The sequence below is a fragment of the Scomber scombrus genome, chromosome 9 (assembly GCF_963691925.1).
Source record: "Scomber scombrus chromosome 9, fScoSco1.1, whole genome shotgun sequence".
In the NCBI taxonomy this organism is placed as follows: Eukaryota; Metazoa; Chordata; class Actinopteri; order Scombriformes; family Scombridae; genus Scomber; species Scomber scombrus.
This window is the reverse complement of record NC_084978.1, coordinates 19708514-19724976: the sequence shown is the minus strand read 5'-3', so window position 1 is coordinate 19724976 and position 16463 is coordinate 19708514. Positions and strand designations below refer to the sequence as shown.

General features: G+C 40.4%; 2 protein-coding genes across 3 annotated transcripts; one reads left to right on the top strand and one right to left on the bottom strand.

Annotated features, from left to right (window-relative positions):
• Positions 1 to 2361: 2361 nt before the first annotated feature.
• Positions 2362 to 8196, top strand: hnrnph1 (heterogeneous nuclear ribonucleoprotein H1). 2 transcript variants are annotated; one of them, XM_062425123.1, is made up of 11 exons: positions 2362 to 2441; positions 3563 to 3658; positions 3749 to 3904; positions 4021 to 4164; positions 5071 to 5209; positions 5956 to 6134; positions 6309 to 6421; positions 6512 to 6647; positions 6731 to 6814; positions 7008 to 7100; positions 7417 to 8196. In XM_062425123.1, exons 2-11 carry the CDS (start codon positions 3577 to 3579, stop codon positions 7512 to 7514), a joined length of 1224 nt encoding a protein of 407 aa, XP_062281107.1. In that variant the 5' UTR covers positions 2362 to 2441; positions 3563 to 3576; the 3' UTR covers positions 7515 to 8196. The 2 variants fall into 2 exon arrangements, with proteins under 2 accessions (XP_062281107.1, XP_062281108.1); XM_062425124.1 differs by having other exon boundaries at positions 7413 to 7524.
• rufy1 (RUN and FYVE domain containing 1) lies at positions 7951 to 14609 on the bottom strand. Its single transcript, XM_062425122.1, has 17 exons — positions 14270 to 14609; positions 13830 to 14009; positions 13615 to 13732; positions 13412 to 13513; positions 13196 to 13319; positions 13030 to 13091; positions 12747 to 12882; positions 12486 to 12587; positions 12281 to 12397; positions 11133 to 11300; positions 10949 to 11046; positions 10733 to 10852; positions 9946 to 10075; positions 9439 to 9533; positions 9294 to 9342; positions 9132 to 9209; positions 7951 to 9051 (listed from the first exon to the last, which is right to left on the bottom strand). The coding sequence occupies exons 1-17, from the start codon at positions 14607 to 14609 to the stop codon at positions 8908 to 8910; spliced, it is 2163 nt and encodes a 720-aa protein (XP_062281106.1). The 3' UTR covers positions 7951 to 8907.
• Positions 14610 to 16463: the final 1854 nt, after the last annotated feature.

Genomic DNA, 16463 nt, shown 5'->3' with positions numbered 1-16463 from the left:
AGAGAACACCGGTACTGCTGGAAATTGTTATTACTCATTTAATGTGACTTCAAATGGCATAATCAACCTCAATATAAAACAGGACTTCACAAATCACATTATGCTGCAACTTTAATGTTTATGTGAACATAATAACTGGGATCAGAAATAGAAGAAATATGAGAGGATATTTTTAGAAATCAATGATATAAGGCAAAAAAATAAACAATTATAATTATACTTGGCATTTGACAAAGAATTATTTCATGTGTAGTCAAATCAAGTCAATGTTATTTGTATAGCCTAATATCACAAATCACAAATTTGCTCAAGGGGCTTTACATTCTGCACAGCAATACAACATAAAAAATACAACTGTCCTCAGATCCTCAATTCAAAATAGGGGGAAAAAAAAAACCTTTAACGGGACAAAAATGGAAGAAACATCAGGAGTGCAACAGAGGAGGGATCCCTCACCCAAGACAGACAGACATACAATAGATGTTCAATGTACAGAATAGAACACAAATTACAGAAATACAGCATGGACAAACAGGATGACATGAAGAATATAATCATACAGTTAGATGCTTTTCTGCAAAATAAAACAACCCCACTTACATACTGATTTAAATGATAGAATACAATATAAGCAAAGTCACACATCAACCACAAAAAACAACAAGTTAATATTCAAAACACAGAGTTTAATACACTTTGCAGAAGTGGCCCCTAATCCAAAAAAAAGTATTCACATATTTGAAAGACTTTATCTGGACCCTATGGAATGAACTTTGCAGAACTGCCACTGACTGAGGAACTATCCACAAACCCAGAAATCCAAGGAGTCCTGAGTGAAACCTGCATCACTCAACAAAGTTCGGGCGATGCCTTTATTTTTACGTACTACTATTTATTTTACTTATTTATTAAGGAAGAATGGCAAATGAGGTATATTTCCATAATGGAACCCCTTTTGGTTGCGATTGTGTGTGCAAAAACAATATTAGATCTGATTGTAGAAATTTCTGGTGTGTAGTTTGCTTTAAGGAAATAGGCAAGGTGTTTTAATTAATTGGCAATCTAATTCTGTGAGACCTTACACACACAAAAGGGAAGACAGTAATTGCAGTATGGTGTAGCAACTAGCTGACACTAAGAAGGAACATGAATGTTACACATTACGATTTATATTCATACATGTACCAGGACTGGAAGATGTACTCATCCTTTACTAAAGCACTTATGTAGTGAGTGCCCATACTGCATATAAAATATACCATTAAAAGTAAAACTCTTTCATTAAAAAGTTTAACAAATTATGTAAAGGTAAACCTACTTAGGATGACTTTATAATATGAAATTGTTCATTTATTAATAAAGATTAAGCAGTACTGTGATGTTTTAAATGTCCTGGGCAGTGCTATCTTAAACTATATATTCTCTGGTAATTCATTATAGGGTAATGTATCATATATTATGAATTTCGGTGATTTATCAAGCAATCAGATACATGGAATAAGTGAACTATGTAATATTTCTCACTTACTGTTTGCCACTTAACAGCTAAAGCAGGGGGCGAGGTAAAGTGGCACATCTCCAGTTGTTAAAGGAAGGGTAACTACAGTTAGGCCTATCCTGTATCAATAGCTTGGATTCTTGATCGGATTGGTTAGGCCTACTGTCAGACCTGAGAGTGGTTCTTGTTCCCTTCTCCTGTCCAAATTATAAATTGGTGATTTCCCAGTCACAGTTATCCTGTCTATCAACAACAACAGCAAAGGCTTGCAGTCTATTCTGGTTTCAACAGTATACCCAAATTAACCTCTGTTGCAGGTTACACATCATTATTATGAACCCTGTAACTGAGTTGTTTTCATAAATGGGCTAGCGTCCCCATGTTTTGAGATATTTTGAGCTGGGTTTGATAAGCATGATGTCCGTTTGGCGGTGTGTGAAGTACAGTATGCCTTAAAGAACTGAAATGACCACTGTAAACAGGTTTAGTTGGATTTGTAGGCCAGGAGATGCCTCCCGGCACCGGCCAGCCAGGGCCTGGGGCGACAACGTCATCGTTTTTGGGCGTGGACGCAGACCGTACCGTGGGCGCTTGCTTATTCAGACAAGAGTTGCCAGGTGTGTATAAAAAAACCCACTTTCTTCCTGTCAATTTTAAGATACTACAGCAGATTTAGAAACAAATAACATTATTTGATCTTGTTACAATTCAAAATAAATGGAGATACTGATGTTGGTTACAAATGTACTTCAAATGTTTAGTCGTGTTGAATAACGCGAGTGTGAAGCAGCATCTTACAGAGGCAACACTTGAGTGCGTCGCTTTGTAACAGTTGAAAAGGGGGATGGGTTAAGCGGCTCTGGCAACCCAGTACGAGGTTTCAGCTGCATCACGCAGGTCTAGTCATACATACTCCGGCGTGTTGTATCCACGATTGAATCAGGTAAATGGATAAATGCTGCTAACTTTTAACTTTGCTTACTAAAACACAGCGGTAAACGTGTTAATTTAACAGTACAATACCAACTACCAGCAGGTAAATGCAATTATTTCAAACCACCGTTTGTTAGCTGGTGCTAGCCTGGAAGCTAACGGGTAGCACTAATAACATGGCGCAGCCTGAGAGGGCCGCTTTTGTTCTTGTGTCTGGGGTGCGGTAGTGAATGTGCTGAAGGCCATGCTCGTTGTGTAAATTAAACGGTGGCCTCAATTAATATTTTATTGTGTAGCTTAAGCGAACACCAGTATGCTTTAATACACGAAATACTGTCGAAGGATAGTAGGCGGACATTGTGTCGCTAACGTTAGCTAGCGTTAGGTAACAGTGGACGACTCTCGGTTGGCGCTTTTTGTGAAGAGGGTCCCCCCGGTCTGTAAAGTTAGGACCGGCTGGAAACCTGATAATCATGATAATTTATTTGTAACTTATATAAGTACATAACGAAATTCTGAGTAGTGGAGTTAAGCTATACCATTTGAAATCTGTGATTTGGTATCGACTAGCTGGCTGTTACAAATGGCCTCAAGAACACTGCCAACTAGCACATTAAGGTTAATTAACACTACGTCCGTGCTGCAGCCTGAGCCCAAATAAGAGTGTGATCCCTGGTAGAAATCTTATATTCTTGATCTGATCTGTAGAAAGAAACCAGGTGGTGTAGCACATTGTGTGTGTAGAGATAGATAAAAGAAAGTGGTGTTTTAGACCAAGCGAACAATGCTGCTTGCTCTTAGTGTTAGTTAGGGTGCACTCTTTCTTTTGGGTTCATACTTTCCTATACTTTTAAAATCCCTGATTAACATTGGCCTTTGGCATTAATTAATTGAATATTAACATTAATATGATGAACTCTTGTTTTGTCAGGTGTGTATTGAGTTTGATAACCATAAGCACACATTCTCATGTGGTCCTTTTGTAAATAATTTCATTGTGATAATAATTGCGCACACAGCATGATATACTGTAACCATATTGTACACCTCTACTGCTGTTTTGAGTTAGATGTATTATCTGTTTAGTAGCATACTTAACAACTGAATAATACAGTGGCTTTTTATTCACAGGATTGTAACCAGTCATGGCTGATGAGGGATATGTTGTGCGAATCAGGGGTCTCCCGTGGTCCTGCTCTGTGGATGAAGTACAGAGGTTTTTCTCAGGTAGATATTTTTAAAAAAAATTATTATTATTATTACAAAACTACTGATGAAATTCAGGCATAATTTAAAATGATATATTTAAAAATGCAGATTGTAAAATTGTGAGCAATGGAAGCGGCATCCACTTCACCTACACAAGAGAGGGGCGTCCCAGTGGAGAGGCATTCGTCGAGATGGAGACAGAGGATGATCTTAAGATTGCAGTGAAGAAGGACAGAGAAACTATGGGTCACAGATATGTAGAGGGTGTGTATAACTATTGGCAGACTAGATAATCAGATCCTAACTCTGTTTTGTAATTAGCACTGTAATTTTGTTTGTTTAAGGCTGTCATAACTAATGTTTTGTGTACTGTGACACAGTGTTCAAATCCAACAACGTTGAGATGGACTGGGTCATGAAGCACACTGGTCCAAACTGTCCAGAGACAGCAGGAGATGGGCTCGTCCGGCTCCGAGGTCTTCCCTTTGGCTGCAGCAAGGAGGAGATTGTACAGTTTTTCTCAGGTAAGGTATCTTCCTCAATGGTAAACTAGTGGTAATTTTGGCTTAAAACATTTTTAATCTTCCTTTTCTTGTTTCCGTTCTCTTACGGACACTGACCAATTACTACATCTGCTTTACAGAAACATCATGACATTGGAAAATAATTATAATTTATTATATGTGACATATTTGAATAGTAAAATGCATTTGTTTTTTGTATCAGTGACAGTAAGGAAATGACGCTGGAAAAGGAAGCCAGTTAAAAGTTCAATGAAGAAATGATTTGAAGTCTTTTGTTTTGTTCAAGGGCAGGAATCTGTTATTCGAACACCCTTTCCCATCTTTGCCCATCATATCCATCTTTAGCCCATATTCATCACTCTTTTTCTTTAATTGGGTCCAATGTTGTGAAACTGCTTGGTTACATTTTTAAGTTGTCATGCCTAATGGTAATGTACTAATGATGGAATGGATCTCACTCATCACTGATTGGACAGTCTCTTGCCCTAGTCCCATTTGTTTATTTTTTTCCCCGTTTCCTCACACCCTTGTCTTATAAAAACATTTTCTTGAGTGTATATTCCAAATGTTAGATTAGTACCCAATGGGAAAACAGTAATTTTAACTTATGTCACCCACCAGGATCTTGTTCTCTCTTCATCAACACACCAATACTAGCCTGATGTCCCACACAGTGCCCTTCTTCATATTCTTCCTCTATCCTCTCATTTCTATTTTATCCCCAAAACACAGTAAATGTAAGTCGTTTAAATTGCCAGTCACTGGTTAAAAACTGAACTGGTATGTGTGATGATGTATAGAGTTTTCCATAAGTTTTCTATCTCTCTTTAGAGAAAGTTCTCTCTCTGTGATTGGGCATGTGATTTAATATGTCCCCTGCTGGGGTTATCTGTCCTTGGGTTGAAGGGTTGGAAATCGTGCCAAATGGGATAACATTGCCGGTGGACATCCAGGGGAGGAGTACGGGGGAGGCCTTCGTGCAGTTTGCTTCACAGGATATAGCTGAAAAGGCTCTAAAGAAACACAAGGAAAGAATAGGGCACAGGTGGGGATGGTTGGTTGGTTGGCTGGATAAGTTGCTTTTCTTATGGTGTGCACCCTCAACATGTGAACCAAATACGAAACTGACACTGCAATGATCTTGGCTAATTTTAACGCATATTTGTAACCACAAACATACACTAACTGCTATATTAGATCCAAGTATGCCACACATTCACAATGTTCAGTGGGAAGATTAGTGCTTGGGCACCATTCAAAATACTAGACATCCTGAATTAGATCACATGCTTAATATTGACAACCAATGGTGTCTCAGCACTAAACATCAGTCCAGGTTGATAAATGGTAAGGAGCATCCCTGGTGGTAAAATCAGAGGGCCACCGTACACAAGGATCTGGAGCCCACTGTCACAGGTAATGCTTAAAGTGGGCTGCAGAAGGGCTGGAGCCCTCTCTGTCCCTCTAAAACCAGGACAATGGCTGTCATGGCAAGGACACAGGACGCTCTATCACAACATATTGAATCAGATCTGTAAATCACTCCAGGGAACCATAAGAAAAGTGTAAACATAATTAAGGCCCTTATAAAATTGGACAACTTCCTTTTTGCAACTCAGTTAATAAGTTCTTTAAATCTATTAATAACTAGCATAAAGTTTTCAAAGATATTGCTACGTATGGATTGCACCATGACAGCATCTGAATAGCCCAGTTTCATCAGTATTGAGCAAATGCAGCCTTGCCTGATCCATTCCCCATGCCCTCACTGTGGTATCTCTATGCTCTTAGGTACATTGAGATCTTCAAGAGTAGCCGTGCTGAGGTGCGGACCCACTACGAGCCCCAGCGGAAGCCTATGGGCATGCAGAGACCTGGCCCCTATGACCGGCCGTCTGGTGGTCGCGGCTACAACATGATGGGCCGAGGGGGATCCTATGACAGAATGCGTCGCGGAGGCTATGGAGGAGGTGGGTGTCAAGTGGACTGAAGAAGTGAAATCAGATTTGGGGATATTAACTGGTGTGTTTAGAATAATCACTCATCCTTGTCCCTTCATTGCTAACACTGCACAAAAGCATTAATAAGATTAAAATGTTATGTCACCATAAGACCTCAAGCTAATCTTGATAATGTATATTCAGGTGTATCGGATGGACGGTATGGCGACGGTGGGTCTTCCTTCCAGAGCACAACAGGCCACTGTGTCCACATGAGGGGGCTGCCGTACAGAGCCACAGAGACAGACATCTACAATGTAAGACAGCGATGCAGCTTTGACTGTCTTCATTAGCTGAATATGCGTAAAAGTGATTTGCTTTATTAGTCCTTTGTTTGCATTTTTTAGTTCTTCTCGCCGTTGAATCCTGTGCGGGTCCATATCGAGATTGGCCCGGACGGCAGGGTGACCGGGGAGGCAGATGTCGAGTTTGCAACACATGAGGATGCTGTGGCAGCCATGTCCAAAGACAAAGCCAACATGCGTGAGTTTGACTTTACAGCTCCCACCCTTTTGCAGCTGCATACATAGGTGCTCACTCTCTCTCTCTCTCTCTCTGCCCCTCAGAGCACCGCTATGTGGAGCTGTTCTTAAACTCAACAGCAGGTGGCAGTAACGGCGCCTACAGCAGCCAGATGATGGGTGGGATGGGTGAGTATTTGTACTAGAGGCTGTGAGAGTTTGGATGAAAAACATAATATGCTTCTGTTGTTGATGCTTGGACACTTCCTTAAGCAGGTAGTAATTTCACAATAATGGGCATCAGATAATCAAATATAACATTGTGTGTAAGTCTGTTGCTTTCATGATCTCTTAAACCTGGTGTGATCTGTCCTCCTTACAGGGAACCAGTCGTCTTACAGCGGCGGCCAGCTGAGCTCAGGGTATTCTGGTGGATATAGCAGCCAAGGAAATATGGGAGGCTACAGTGACTATAGTGAGTGTCAGCTCTGTTGTAATTGTGTTCTTCTGCATCCACCATTAACTACAACCTTTCCTACTCGTAAAGCATTAAAGCAGTGGTAGGCAAATAGAGGCCCAAGAGCCAAATGTGACCCTCAAACCAAAGCTTTTTGAATTTAATCAAATATTTTACATGATTCTTCATGAATCTACAGTATAATGTAAGTCCCACTTTTAGTGAGTGGATACAGACAGGCTTTTAGTTTGAAGAACAGATGCAATGTTTTTCTGTGTCTGACTTCTTGATGAACTCCTCGGTCCTATAGTGTGTATTTTCTCTCTCTTGTTAGGTAACCAGGGCGGAATGGGAAGCAGTTACTACGGCAGCGGTGGAGGAGGCGGCAGCAGAGGCTCTATGAATGGACTGAGCGGGGGATGGGGAATGTAGATTTATTTTTCTTGTGTTCCCTTATGTGTTTTTTTTAACTCAGCATTTTGCTGGAAGGACTGGAAATGTAAGTCTCACCTAGTAAAACATAGGGTAGGGTCAGGTGAGGTTCTTTTGAAAATACCAAGGGGTAGGGTTTGTAATTTTTTTTTAAGTGGATGATCTTCAGAGAGAAGTGAGATGGTATCGCAAGTGTGTCAAAGAGAAGCGCTGTTTGTCTTCCCCGTTCCACAGATTTGACACGTCACACAAACTGTGCTTTAAATTTTCATTACCGGGAAGTGTGCCGTTTTTGTGTTCTTCTCCCAAACACCCGGCTGTTCCTTAAGGTTAATTCATCCTCTGCTGGTGGCTTTAACATTGGTTCTAATGTCTGAGTGCATGAACAAAGAAAATCCTCAAATGTCTGGTATCCTCTGTTTTGACCATGTTTCACCTTTTTTTAATATGTAGTGTTCAGCCTTTATTTTCCAGTTGAAATGTTAATCTGAATTTGAGACTTCACATATTCAGAGCATGTTTTGTTAAGGTAGGACTGTTGATGAGGCAGTTTTTCTTGATGAGGGCTATGTCAAGGGCAACTGAATTTCAAAACTGCTGACATGAAGGTTTCTACTGCTTCAAGTGCTATTTGTATTTCCTGTGCACAAAGTGAATAAACTAGTCTGGAATATCTAATTGAAACAAGTTTTGCAAAACAGGAGGTTTTATTAATTTATCAAATATCTAGATAGAAAACTTTGTCACCATGCCCAAATTACTTAAGAAAACAGCTTTGTAGCAGTTTATGCAATTCACAAACTCTCATTGTTATAGTACATTCTAAAATAGTTTGATTTGTTAACATTCTGGTCATTTTATACAATTTGCATGAATCCAGCAGGGCCCGTAGTCTGTTACAGAGCAGGTACATGACAAGGTGAACAATATCAAAATGAAATACACATTCTCCCTAAACACAAATTATCCTCAACAAAAGCTATAAACCAACTGACCTTGATGCGACCTCAACATATTCTACATCCAACATTTTAATTAGACAAACAACACTTAAATAGTCAGTGTATGTGAGTACCAATCTGATGTTTTTCCAGCCCTGCTTCACATATTCACAATAAAATAATGATCACAAACAGTTCAAATCATTTCAACTCCTATGCAAAGTCAAGTTTACAACATAAATTCAGCATTAACTGTAGCATCTCATCCCATCAGCTCCTTATTGAATGCATATTAACTAATGTTCCTGAATTTCAGGTAACTGGAAATGTAACACCAAATCACATTTCCCTAAGATTTGATGATATTTTTTAAACATATGTAGTTAAAATCATATCGGGTGAGCGTGTGCAGTGTTAGAAAGCTTTAGTAGAAACATAGAAGCTTTTCGGTGTCAGGAAACTGTGGACGAGCTTCTCTGCAGCAGGAGGGAGTGGCACATGTCACAAACCCGCACAGGTCGAGGATAGGAGGGTAAGGCCAGCTCGTTACCAGAGCAATTGTTGCAGTAAATGTCTCCACAGTTTCTACAGTGGTGCTGAAAACACAAACATACACCTTTTATTAAATGACTGTGATGATGCAGATGGCACTAAACGCAATTAAACGGGTGCCTACCTTTCTGCGTGCGATGGAGAACTCCTTCTGGCACTGCTTGCATTGTGTTGCCTCGTCATCTTTCAACCAGGCGTGGCCCTGATGGAAGCGACGGACATACGACATAAAACCCTCTACTCATGATTCTCAATTATACCACCCTAAATGTTTGATTTTTTTTACCTTTAGGGCTTTGTTGACCTCCTTGAAGTCCTCCATCTTGAGTTTAGACCTTAAAATTAAAAAAAAAAAATAACAGGAAAATCTCTATGAAATGGTACTGACTAGCAACAAAAATAAGATGACACCCCATGATTTAAGTACTGACTGGCTGAGATGTAGTCCCATCTCTTGTAACGCCTGTTCCTGCTGCTCACACTTCTGCTGCAGCTGCTTCTTTTCCTGCTTCAGATCCTCCAGCTCCTGCACCACCATTGCACAGAAATAAACACATCATTCAAAGTCAAAATCAAAAGGATGGAGTTTGCTTGTTTTTTGGTCAATTGGACTGTTGTAATCACATCATAAACTGTTATTTATACAACATTCCAACAAGAACCATTACAGCTATGTATGCTAACTGCTGCAAATAATGAAACTGATTTTGGAACAATTGTGAGATGGTACCCCAGAATTAGAGTAACCAAACCACTATAACAACTCTTTCATAAAAGTTATTTTGTGACTGTGTCTGCTAGTTATTGATATATTCCTAATTTCCACAAATCAAATCAAATGCAACACACATAAGCGTTGTTACAGTTAATCATCATATTGAACGACGCCTCCACTTCCAGGGTTAAATGACTAACTGTTGTGTGAGTGTGACACTGACCGTGTGCAGGCCCTGCAGTTGTTGCAGCTGTGTGCGGAGTTCAATACTGTTGTCCTGCTCCCTCTGCAGAGCTTTCTGCAGTCCTTGTCTCTGCTCCCTCTCAGTGCGCAGATCGTTCTCCAAACCCAGTCTGAGCACAGAGAAGAGGACTTGTTGACTCTCAAATTCAATCTAATCCTGTGCATGTTTAAAAATGAATCTAAATAAGAATTCTTACTAACAATCAGACAAAGTTGTCCAAAATCACATGAGGCACTACATACTCAATATGTGTACAATCATACTTTTGTGGGAATAAACAGAAGTATGTATCTTTTCAGATGCAGTGAGACTGGGACAAAGGGATCCATTACTTAGTGACTGCAAAAATGTCATTACTACCATTTTGTTATCAGTTTGTTTGAGGTTTATTTGATCTAAAATGAAAACTTTATCCCATTAAGTTGACTACAACAAATGACATGCGCTTGATTTAAATTTCAGCAGACTGACTGAGGACCTCTGCTGGTTTTAGCTATAGATTATACAGTGAATGTTTAAATAACATTAGAAAATTAACGAATAGGCAAAACAGAACATTTCATCCAATTTAAGGTTCTTAAACACAGTAATTTATTAAGTGATTTGGGTTCATTATGGTCAATTTAAAATTGTACTAATCCTTAGTGAACCCAATTAGACTGGCTTGTCTCTGAATGGCTCCTTTAATTTTGCCTCTTCAACCATTTTAGTTTGTTACTTTGTAATATACCCAATATCTATTATTCCCAACTATGTATGTCTTCACCTTAGTGTGTCCAGGTCAGTCAATTGTTTTTGCAAACCATCCACCTTTCCCTCCAGCTCCACCCTCATGTCTTTGTCTGACTCGTCGCTCTTTCTGCGCTCCTGCTCCGAGTTCTGTAGTCTGTGGCACACAAAATAAGACCAAAAACATATGAAATAATATTAGTTTATCATTAAACATCATTTCAGAAATGGAAACGGAAACACAAATACATACCTCTGCTCTAGTTCGTTCATCACCTTCTCCATTTCATCCATCTTCTGCTCAAGCTGCACAGCCTCCGCCTGTTTCTTCTCTGCTTCTCGTTCAGAGTCCTGAAGAGTCACACAGGTTGTACAACTGCATGTTCTGCCTCAGTGAGCAAGCAAGAGAACTGAAAAGTGTTTTTGTGCCTGTCTACCTGTGCTTTGTGGAACATCTGAAGGTTAAGAGTCTTGACTTGGTCGAGCTGGAGTCGCAGGGCTGCCAGTGTGTCCTGTTTCTCGTGTGTGTCCTTCTCCAGCAGCTTCATGGCCACCTCCATCTCCTGCTTCATCCCCACCTGCAGCTCCAACTCACGCTCCAGCTCCTAACATCATGCATTGCACACATACAAAAGGCATGAGTCATAGGCAGTTCTGTAGTCTGATCGCTGATCTCAATATGGACTGCCCTTATCATAGAGAGACCCTTTTTTAATAAAACCACACGGGCTCATGTTAATATGTACAAAACAACGATTGGTCAAATGATTGATCAGCACACACTTCTCCCACCATTGGCCTCTGTTTGTATTATTTATTAATAATGGAGTATATAGACATAACTTCCTGACAGTTCAATATTTATTGCCTAAACTAAAGAAAGTAAAGTGTCTCTACTGTCTTTACTACCATCAACTCATTTTTGTTTCTCCACTTCTGACCAAATGACAAAGATTACCATGCAGTTTTTTCTAAGCTGTATTTCTGTATATTCTGTTATTTCAGTTGTTTTTGTTCTGTCTTGGATCTTATTTAAATACAGTCCTTTCAAACAATTAGGTATACCTTGTTCTGTTCTTTCTTTACAGATTCACGTTGTAATGTGCAGACCCACGGATGTGAATTCACACATTTTCACAAAGGTTTCCTACGTATGCTGTAAATTCATTTATTGTTATGTTATTCCTGTGGTATTTACTTCTATTTAGGCTTGCCTTTAAATACTGGTATTGTATGATTGATGTAATTTGGCGTTTCTCACTTTCAGTAATTTATTACTACTAAATACCTTTTAGTGTTGAAGTAATCAGTTGACTCATAATTAAATATCACACATTAGCGAAGTCAAACTGAAAAACACATACTTTTCATTTAACAATTTAGGTCTCAAGCTGAAGCTGAGATAACAGTCTGAGATCATGGTTTCAAACTTTGTAACGCTACCTTTAAAAGCCAGAGAACACACTATACAGATGTTTCCTCAAGCTGAATAGTTGGACCTAAGCTACGTGTGTAAAATATGTAGAGTGCCCCTTTAATCAAGTATATTATCATATTCTAGTGCTGTAGCCTGTCGATACCTGACCTGGCGAATGCGCTTTTCCTCTTTGTACTGTGTCCACACCACATTGTACATCTCATCCAGGCCCTGTCGAGTTTGTTTGTACGTCTCCAGCTCCACCTGGCTGTCTTGAAGCGCTGCCTAGAAATGCAAACACACCATATAAGGTCTGTATATTTTTCAGATTTGGGAGTGGTTTAGCTGAATTTGGTTTCAGATGCATTTTGACCTCTTCCTTTTTCTGGCTGGACTGCAAGATTGTATCATTCTCCTTTCTCAGCTGTTCCTGTTCTTCTCGCAAAGAGTTGATTCTGTCAGTCGCTGCTGTCAGCTAAAAAAAAAAAAAGAAAAAAAAAAGGTATTTGTCAGTCACGTGAAACACACCCATTGCACACAGATGCTATGTTAACATTAGAGATGAATGCCTTTTTTTTTTTAGCTTGATTGGTGCAATCGAAACACACAACTGTTCACACAGAGTCCATCTGACCTCCTCTACAAGTTTGCTGTTTGTCTTCTCTAGAGAGTCCATCTTAGCCTGAAGGTCAGTGACGGTGCCACTAAGATGACGATTTAACTCTTCAATGTAATGCTTCTGGTCTAAGATGGCTGTCATCTTGTTATCACTGGAAAAAAAAACAAAAGAGTGAGTAGATAACCTATGAGGGGATAAAAGCAGTGTGCAATGTGAGTGTGTATCTAATTACAGTCATGCCATTCAAACCACAACAAGGACAGAATAAAAGAAAAGGTAGTTTTAAGCAGGCACTCACTCCTTTGCAGCCTCACTGTTGGCAGGGTCTTTCAGGTAAAGGGAGAAGTCGATGACCCCCACCTAATTGGAAAGAAAAACTGATCACTGTATATCCTGAACAACTCTATTCTCCAAAAAGAAGCGGAGATGTGACCGCTAAGATTCAGAGCCTCATCAGCACTCACCTGAGAATCAAGATCCTCCCCTTTAATACAGAGGTTAGCGTCAATTACGTTGAGACCCACAAGCAGTCCCCCAATCACTGCCCCCTCTTCCTCCATCATCAACGCTCCAGAGTCATAAAACTCACTAGGATGAGACAGACACAGGTGTCATTGGAAGTAGCGTGTGGAGTGGAAAAAGATGTGAACATGCCCGATGTTAAGATCACTGTAACCAACCTCAGGAGATCTTTTCGGTCCAGCAGGGCTTTCATGTAGTCGGCAACTTTCTTTTGCATGAGTGCTAAATGTAGCCACGCCCGTCCTCTCCCCACACCAGTCCTGAGAGGAAATAACACAAAAATTAAGCCACCAATAGTTCAACGTGTTAAAAATGCACCTTCAATTGTAAGTTTACAGGAAAATGGTTGGCAATAGCATACTTAATGCCGGGCAGGTCTCTAGCACTTGTGGCAATATTAACAGACTCCGGACACAACTTTTCAACCAGCTCCAAAGGTCCCCAAATGGACTTGTTCTGACCGATGAAGGACTTCTTGGCTGAAAAGACAGAATGTTAAACTACAGGCCATTTGATTGGATCCACATTTATCGATTTCAATAAATGGAAAGAGGTCAGCTTCATGAACTGTCTCACCTTTCAATCCATGTTTGAGGCAATGCTCCAAAACAACAAAGAACTGCTGCAGGGGAGGGTACTCCGAATCCAGCGTCCTGCCCAGACTCAGCGAGGACTGGATTAATACCTTGATGCTCAACTTCATCATGCTGAGGAGGTTGGATCTTTCTATTGCCATTGGGTCTTTAGGGGGCAGCACTGTACAAGATGCGATGCAAGGAAGAAAACATTGACATGAGATCAGTGTGGCAGTGCAAGCTCAATGAAGAAAACACAGCACACATAGCAGCGTTTGCACAGTCATTAACCCGCGAAATCCCATTTTTGCTCATGGAGTCATGTGTGCTGACAGCTGAAGCCCATGAGGAAGTACTGACAGGGACTCTGGGTGCAATGTGATGACTTGAGTTGAGAGAGTTAGTTTGAGTGTCAAATGTCTTGTAATAGCCACAGCCTACCTGGAAGCTTTTTTGAAGTATTGTTGAGCTCATTCCCGGGATCCCCCTCTGCCGGGGAACTCGCAGCGGGTGTCGGTGCGGGGTTTCTCGGGGCAGCAGCGTAGCTCACCCCGCTGCTAATCGTCTCCGTGGCCTTCCGAGCCAGGGACAGGATGGGAGCCGACCAACTGCTCTCCGCCGCTGTCTCCGGAGCCGACTTCTCGGTCCGACCCTGTCCGTTGCTGTCGCCAGCCTCTCCGTCTGTCTCGGCTCCAGATACTTGGGGCTCATCTTGCTGTTCCTTTTCTTCGCCATCCTCAACAGCTGTGTTTACTTCTACTTCCCCTGACTCGTCTGCCATGTTTGTCCCCCCTCCCTTCTCCTCTGACTATTCACGTGACCAGCAATGCAACTTGGCGAACTAGGATGGCGAAGTCACGACCCGCCCTACTGTGCTTCTAATAGTCATTGGGTTGGTTAGGATCAGGGATGAGGAATGGGATTGGTTAGGATTAGGGTGAGAACATCACGGCAAACCAATCAGAGGCAGAGTAGGGCGGGTCATGACTAGGATGACGACCGTCCTAGGAAAATAAATAACACCAACCGGTAAATAGCCTACTAGATAGGATGGGCCGGGGGGACAAACTCTTGCAGTGCGCTTTGTTTAGGCTTAATGTTAGGTTTAGATTAAGGTTAGGTGTAGGGTTAATGTTAATGGTAGAAGTAGGTAGGTTAAGATAAGATAAAATAAAATAAGCATACAAATCTCGCGAGAGCTTCGCACCTTGCAAACCACGCGTCTTCTTCTTCTTCTGATCTGTGGTCAGTTTAAATGTGCCATTACCACCATCTACTGGACTGGAGTGTGGACTAGTAGATCAGCACCACTGCACCACTGCACTGCAAACGACAGCAACAATTCTTTCTATGATGAAGAAAGTGCACTTTACTGGCACTTTTTGTACACCGAGTATTTTATTATTTATTACATATATATATTTGTTTTATTAGTTCAACTTTTGGGATGTTTTTAGTAATACGTTCTCTATCTATCTATCTATCTATCTATCTATCTATCTATCTATCTATCTATCTATCTATCTATCTATCTATCTATCTATTTATCTATCTTTCTATCTATCTATCTATCTATCTATCTATCTATCTATCTATCTATCTATCTATCTATCTATCTATCTATCTATCTATTTAATACACACATTTCTCAATTCTCTAGAGTTGTTTTTAATGTAATGTTATGTTTTGGGTCCTTCTCTGATGATACTTTCTGCTCCTCATCATATCCTCATCTGACTTCTTATAAAATTAATTGAAGTGAATTTTCCAGTTAGGTGTTCATGAGGTGTTTGACTGTATGTTCTAACACCAGACAGGTATCTTACTGATGGTCTACTTTTGTAATTTCTGACACTATTTCCTCAAGTTTTGTTGTTTTTTGTATCTGTGACAGATCCCTGTGGCAGAGGCAATAGAAAGAAAACATGGGGAGAGTGAATTCAACTGGTATCAATGCAATTACAGTACCAGTCAAAAGTTTATTCCAGTCTAATCCTGTTCCAGCTACCAGTATACCTGCCACATCAGGCTGGTCCTCATCAGCTGTTCTGCTGTTTGCCAGTTTGGATCGTGGATATGTTTGCTTTGCTTTGCCTTAAGCCCCTCTGCCTGCTTCAGCCCCTTGCTCTGCACTGTTGCCTGCTCCACTTCACCACTCCCAGCCCCCTTTGCCATATCCAAACCCGACAACTCAGCTAAGCCACTTTCCTACAATTCAACCTACAGTAAATTGTCCCTTAACCATTCCTATGTCTCCTGGTCTGTGTTTGCATTTGGGTCCTAAATTAAACTCTTATGTACAATAATCTCAATGATAATCTCTTCCAACAATGAAGATGTCACAATGTTGGTCACATATACTGAAGAGATTTTTTTTTTTTTTTAAGTGTGCGTTAAAAAAAGTTATATTTAATATGCTTTATAATTTCCTTTTGCTTTTGCTGTTACTGTTTCCATCATCTGCCGTCTTTACATACATCCCATATGTATCTCAGGTTGGAGAAGAAACGTCCACTGTTCTTGTTTGACAGTTTTTTCCTTTGCAGAGGTAATAAGATAACCACATGACTGTGCATCAAGTCTATTTTATTTCCCATTTTTCAAATAAGTTTTACTTACTATAACACCTGATTTT